Genomic DNA, 7032 nt, shown 5'->3' with positions numbered 1-7032 from the left:
ACGCAAATGTCATCGACTACCATGTCAGTCAGTTCACTGTCGTCGTTCTGTTCTTCGATTGCAGACACCATAACATATGAAGCATTCTATGCAAAGTATGATAATGTCCATGAAATGTGAAATGGGAAGATGAAAATTAAATATTTAATAAATTACTTAGATATCTATGAGTATGTTTTTATTTAATTGGTTACCAATGATAAAGGTGACATTTTGGAAGAAAATGTTTTATAGCTACCATATTATTAATTTATTGTTTATAATGATACTGCAGTGCAGTTATGAAAGCGATCACATGAGGAATTGTACAATGTATAAGTAATATAATAAAAAGAGTAGATATATTAAAAGTAGTTTTAGAAGTGTGTTATGAAATGAGTTTACACGATAAATAAACTTTTATGATGAAAGCACTTTTAATGCTTCCCAATTGTTTGTTGTATGAGCCAATTGCCAAACGTCTTGTCCAGTTATATCTTTCATGTGAAGGTCTGCTCCATTGTCTATAAGCGTTCTAAGTAAATCAGCGTTACTAAATACTATCACAGCTCTCATGAGTGGACTCCAACCTTTCGAGTCGATAGCGTTTACATCGCTCCATTTTTTTGTCAAAAGCATTTCGACGGCACAATTTTGAGATCCATCTACCGCGTAATGGAGAGCTGTTTTGTTATTTATATCTCTCATCTTAGCGTCCGCATTGTTGTGCGCTAAAATTCTAATTATGTCACAACGTCCATGAAAGGCAGCAGTCATTAGTGGAGTTTTTTTCATAAACATATTTGGTAAATTCACATCGGCGCCATTTTGTATTAACGTAAGGACCATATCCGCATGGCCAGCTGCGCAAGCCCTGGACAATGCACAATCGCCGACATCGTTATAGATATTTATGTCCTTGGGTCTTGTGTCCAGAAATTCGCGAAAAAGTGCCGGTAAATTCTGGTTAATACTTTGTTGGAACTGTGTAATCGATGGAGGTTCATTTTTAATAACGCAGCTTGCAGTTACTACGATTGGCATTGCACCTCGAGGCTTCACGATCAATCTGAATTGGTAACTGAAACCTCCAGATAAATTGTTTACTTGAAAACGAGTTCCAAAGCCCTTGTAAATAACCACCCAATTTCGCCCTTTTTCCTTCACTTCCAACTGATAAAGAGCATCCGTCAATTCCGGTGGCTTATTCCATTCCAATACAACAGAATTACGCGCAGCACTTATGTCCAAATCTAACTTGAGTGCCATTTACTGATTTTATAGTTAATTACTAGTGCATTATAATAACATTAAAAAGATAAAACTATAGGACTGTTAATAAAAAAATACCATCATCTTGTTTGTTGTTTCCACGGAAACTTGAAGTTTCTTTTATGTCTGGTTCCGCAACTTAAATATTATGTCAAAACTAATAGCAAAACAGGCAGCGTCAGAAATTATGTTCTGGGTATGAAGGGTAATGTTATTTTAATTTTATATTTTTAAATTAACTTAAAGATGATACTGCATACTTTAGTTGAATCGTAAAGGAAAGGAAAGGCATAGTAATTTTTTATTTTCGAATTCCAGCTTATATTTTTTTTTTAATACTCAATATTCGTAATAAACCATTTATATTGGTATTTTGTACTCTACTGTGTAACGAACCTGCTAGCCTAGTTGACTAAACTAGACGGAAAGGTCGCCGATAGGACTAAATAAGTGTGTAAAGTCTATGGCCTTTGAAGACTTTAAACACAAAGGTTGAAGATGGAATTTGGATGTTTTAAAATAAAAGAATACTTTCAATAACAAAGATATGGTAAGCTATGTATTTTCACAAGCATAAATTCAATACACAAACAGTATAACGAGTGTCTTGTTGCAGGTATGTGGAGCATACTATAACACAGCCAGGACACTCTGCCTCTGCCCTGCAGATCGGCTGGTATTTACGCAAAATTGCCATCCAGGTGAAATGGAAGGAGTCATTGGCATCCCCGCATTGAGTGACCTTTTGGCATTGTGCAATCTTCAATCCGTGGAGTCCGGTTCGAAGGTGATTTGGCAAGCTGTCCACTGTAATTCGCGGAACATTGTCGGATACATATTGTTGAGGCTATAACAGGTAATGGAGCGCAATTCTATGCCGGTTATCGCCAATGATACAGATGCCCTCTTATCTTGGTTGTCGCGGCCGTCCACACCACTCCGCCCTACTCCGCACGATCTATACTGGCAATACTACCGGTCAGCTGTTCACACACACACACACACACACACACATATACGCACCGGGTTATACTATGTAAACAAATGTGCCACGCCCGTATTATCAGTGTTAGTAGTGCACTTGTTGCATTCTTGTGAATTTGAAGTACATAATATTAATCTAGACTTTTTTGTGTGTTTTTCTTCAGTGTTTTTTAGTTTTAAGTGTTATTATAGTATTTTTAAGCCATAAGGGCACTGTGATTTTTTATTATTATTGTCTTAAGGACAAAAGATTGTTTATTATTGTATTTTTAAGCCATAAGGGCATTATTGAGTTGTCATAAGGACAAAAAACTATTTTAATATTTTTTTTTGTTGTTCACTTTACTTTGTGTCTAGTATTATTTAGGTTTAGGTAGCAGCCCTGGCCAGCGGTTTGCAGTTCTTCGGTTTGTGAGTACTTTTTATTTATACCATATTTTATTGAGTTTGTTTTATTTGTATTTTAGTTAACTACTGTGAATTATTAGAACATATTTTGATCTCATTTACTAAATACAAGTTAGGGCGATAGACATAAGGTTAATCGTACCATCTATATTGCTAGTTAGCCATAAGGGTTCAATCTAGTCAATAATCAATATTTGTATTTGTGAATAATTTTTGTTGTTCTAATAACCACCTTAGTTATCAAAATACTTTTAACGTCATAAGCTTTAAGCACTCACTTAACTTTACCTTTTAATCTAGTCATTACTATATTAATTATTTATTTGTGTTTGTGAATTATTATTCACAGACCAGATTAATTTATTATTGTGCCAAAAGGGCAATTAATTCCTTTTAGTTTACCAATCTTTTTTTTATACTAATTATTTATTTGTGTTTGTGAATTTTATTCACAATTGTATCTTGAGCCAAAAGGGCTAATTATTTATTTATTACCATTTATTATAGCATTTTATTGAATATTATTATTATTATTATTATCATCGAGTTTGAGTTTTATTTATTTAGTTTTTAGTTATAGTTTTAAGTTTCCTACACATCCACACTATACACACTAAACACACTTTTGCACCACATAGCTCACTGGTCTTGCGTAGGCGATCCCTCACACTTCCAGTGAGACTATTTACCCCACTACCCACACAGCACTGATCGGTAAGTGTAAGGCAATTGGTAACCGGGTAAGTGGCCTATTATTGTCCGCCCCCGGCCCGTTCATTTTGGTGACCTCGACGTGATTGTTTGCCTTTCGTGCATCGTCGGGATGTACATGTAATGATAAGTTGTTTTTTATCTTGTAGTTACTTTGATGTGCATCAACGGCACCAAACAATGATAGAAACATGTCAAGCCGTGATTCTTTCGGCCCCTCAGATAAGTGCAGTGTGGTGTAATTTTTAGCTGCAAGGGAACAGGTCTCTATTGTTCCTAGCCCTCCACACGACATTGGTGTGCACATCAACCGTTTTATTTCTGCCATCGTGAACTTGCCTGAAAACCAGCTTGTTATATCTCTACATATCCAGTTCAGGTATGAGTGCGGGTTGTTGAGATGACAGTTCGCACATGTCGTCATTCTGCTCAATAGTGAATACCACGAGTTGGCGATCTGTTGAGGGTAGTCCACTGAGTATTGGTCCAACCACGGGTTGGCGTAGTATATTGACCTAACTGTTCTGGCTGGGTACGCGTCGATCTTGCGCCTATGATATCGGTATTTCAGGAATTCACCAATGTCGCCCTGTGATGATTTGGTTCTGTTGATGTTTAGGCCGAAGTCGTCAGCCACAGTCTCTATTGTCTCGTACGGGACTGGTTTCTTCGGAATGATGAATATATCATCCCCCTGCACGATGTAATCGCAAGGCACCCCTACAACTTTGGTGTAATATTCACAGTACAGCGCGCTCACTAAGGACCCTATCAGCGATGTGAATCTCCAACCGCTCAACAAACCCTTCTGCCACTGATATGTCCTGTCAAAGCACGTTATCTGCAGTTTCTCCAGATGTAACATTTCATCGCGGATAACTCGAAGTAGACAAGACTTGATTGGATAGTCGCATAGGTCTGAGATGTGCTTAAAGAGTCGTCGGAATATATACATTATGAACCACTTAGGTATGTTATGATCGAACGCTGACGCGTCTACACATACGTATTTTGGATGGCTTAGCCTTGATATGTCGGGTAAGAGGCTACTATCTGTCAGTGTGGACTTTAAGAATTTGGGTTTCCCCAGTGAGTACCATATGTACGATTGCCGTAGGTATGAACACATTGGGGTTGTGATGACTAGCCTCGTCTTTGCCTCCTCCTTCAATGCAACGGTACACTTATCGGATTCAGACAGGGCCATTCCGTAAACGTCACTGGTTTGTTGCAAGGCATTCAATGCCCATGCCCACTTTGACCTGATCTTGCTCTTAGTGTCAGGGTTGAGGTTTACGGCGGGTGCCCCTCCTGAGGTACCCCATTTCATTGGATCTGTCACGAATTCCTTGAACTTTAAAGCGTTGCCCTTGATCTGCCGAACCCAGCTAGCCAACCATGTGTCTGTTTGCCTTGTTATGAAGTGTGTTGTGTCCTTGTTGGCTGACCCCCATGTTGCTTCACCTTGCGTCCATTCCTCGCATTTAGCATATATCTCGTCTTTGTCCCATCCTCTTGGGCCTCCGATGTTGCTCAGTCCATGTAACAGGCTACCCAGTGTTGCTGTGTCGGTTCGATTCGACCATACAAATGTGCATCGGTCCAAAGTGGAGAGCGCTTGTCGTACAAAATCGATGCGGTACCCATGCGGTATAGTTGCACGTAACGCGTAGATGTATGCCACTACTGACGATAGTACCAGTTGTGAGGTTTTGGCGACTACTTTATCGGCGATCATCCCAAGCAGATGGAAATACATGTTAAGTGGCTTGTTGAATGGATCGAAATTGTCCTTCTCGTCTGCAACAGTTTGTTTGTCCAGTAAGCCGTATGATATACTATTTCGACATCGACGTAGTTTCAACAGTGTTTTGAGCGGAAAGTCCGTGCGTAGTAGACCTGTTGGCGAATCGGTTGTGCAGACGTTATGCAAATCCCTGATGTCGACCATTACCTGCTTCAAGCCGTCTAAGCGACCCAGACTGGCTGCGCCCACGATTTTAAGTCTAGTGATCAAAGATGTAAACAGGTTTCTCTCCCACCCCAGGTTGGTGAAGGGTGCCCCGAACGGGTTGAAGAGTGATCTGGTCTGCTGCGACAAGTTCGTCGGGTTATACAGCAGACCATAGACTAGATATCTAGGCATTTGAGGGCGCAGCACCAGATCGAAAGAACGCCTCATTGAAGGTGTCACCGATCTTTCCGGTTGCCCACTCGATCGCTGGATCCGCAAGTGATAGTAGTGCGGATTTCACAGCATCTGGATAATTCAAAGTCAATATTCCGGGTAGTGCAGCAACGCCGGCCTTTACGAGGTGGGACAGAAGCGGGTCTGGATGTCTTAGCCCTTCACCTTCGATGCTTAGGAAGCCTTTGTCTGTGTTGTCGCGGAATGGAGTTTGTACACCGACAAATGTAATGGCTCCTTTTTTGTCGCGTTTGCTGTTATCGTGTATGAAAGGTACAGTTTGGATGTTGCCGGCTAGACGGTCGCTGTCATTCACCGAACAGGTTACCCCTATGGCCACCCCCTGAACGTTCGTTGTCGCGTCAAAGTACAAGTCGTCATACGCCAGTGTCCATGAGTTTAAGTTGTATGTTCCCATGCTGTTTTTGTATATGACGAAAGGATGTCTGTTGTATCGATCTGTTCCGCACAACAGTGGTAGCGCAGCCCAAGGGCTTGTCATGTCAATAGGGTACCCGTCGAGTGTTCCGTCATCGATGTCACCGATGTAAACGTCTTCCAGCAAGTTCGGGAGTTTAAACCTCAAACCGTACTTCTCGCAAACTCCCTTCACAAGCCAGAAGGGCAACACCAGACCGTTTAAGTAACCGAAGTTCAGCGCGTTGAGTTGGTATACGGTTCTGAGATCGGCAATCAAATCCACGTCTCTCCATCTGTAATTGTCCTCGCGCCAGCGATTGACCAGGAAGTTGTTGGTTGCTATTGGGAATATGGTACCCAAAGAGTCCGGCGCAGTCGCGCGAGTGTTCAGAAACCCGTTCACGTCCATGATGCCCATACCGTAATAACACATCACCCATTCCGATATTGCCGACATCAGGGTACCGAGTTCGCGTGTGAACACAGCCATTCCGATGGTATTTGCGAACATGTATTTTTGTATCTCCTCAGAGTGGATGAAGACGTCGCAGGCTATTAGGATTCGGTTCACATGGTAGCTCTCGCACACCTGGTATTCTGGGTTGCAGTCTTTCCAATCACCCAAGGTCGGCTCGTCTTCCTGATGGCCACCGCCGTATCCCAGGAAGTTTGCACTTGATGGTATTCTGTGCAATGGGGTTACTCTCCAGTTGGCTTTTGTACTCATGTGCGGTCTGATGGTTGCCCAGTCCCCGTCCAGATCACTCCAGTCCCTGACAGCCTCATCATCGATGTTCCAACGTGCGTTGGCAGGTACTGAGAACGTGTAAGTGTTTAGCAGGAACCCGTGGTGTTCATTGTTCTCTGCGTTCAAAGTTGTTTTGCGGAGATACCCAATTGGTCGCATCTGGCAGAGTTCTGAGGCCGCACTCAACGCCTTCGTCGCTACACCCGGAACGGTCACTGTCATAAGCAATCGACGCCAAGCTTCAACAAAATCTCTGGTGCGGTCAGGGACAGCCCGATGTGCCACATCTCTCCCGAGGTATGTGTAGACACGCTGTGCAAAG

At 41.9% G+C, this 7032-nt stretch overlaps 1 protein-coding gene across 1 annotated transcript; it reads right to left on the bottom strand.

Moving 5' to 3' along the window:
- Nucleotides 1-399: 399 nt before the first annotated feature.
- Nucleotides 400-1248, bottom strand: LOC126845468 (fibronectin type 3 and ankyrin repeat domains 1 protein-like). The gene has a single exon (XM_050584115.1). The coding sequence runs from the start codon at nt 1246-1248 to the stop codon at nt 400-402; it is 849 nt and encodes a 282-aa protein (XP_050440072.1).
- Nucleotides 1249-7032: the final 5784 nt, after the last annotated feature.

This window comes from Adelges cooleyi, unplaced genomic scaffold (genome assembly GCF_023614345.1).
Source record: "Adelges cooleyi isolate 19-005CV unplaced genomic scaffold, UGA_ACOO_1.1 ACOO_flye_CR_arks_rails_tigmint_CR_PRNA_793, whole genome shotgun sequence".
Classification (NCBI taxonomy): Eukaryota; Metazoa; Arthropoda; class Insecta; order Hemiptera; family Adelgidae; genus Adelges; species Adelges cooleyi.
The sequence above is the reverse complement of the archived record's forward strand: the minus strand, read 5'-3'. Positions and strand labels throughout refer to the sequence as shown.

What these genes read in the sequence shown, in the direction of transcription:
- LOC126845468 (XM_050584115.1), bottom strand. Translation starts at nt 1,248, where the DNA reads ATGGCACTCAAGTTAGATTTGGACATAAGTGCTGCGCGTAATTCTGTT.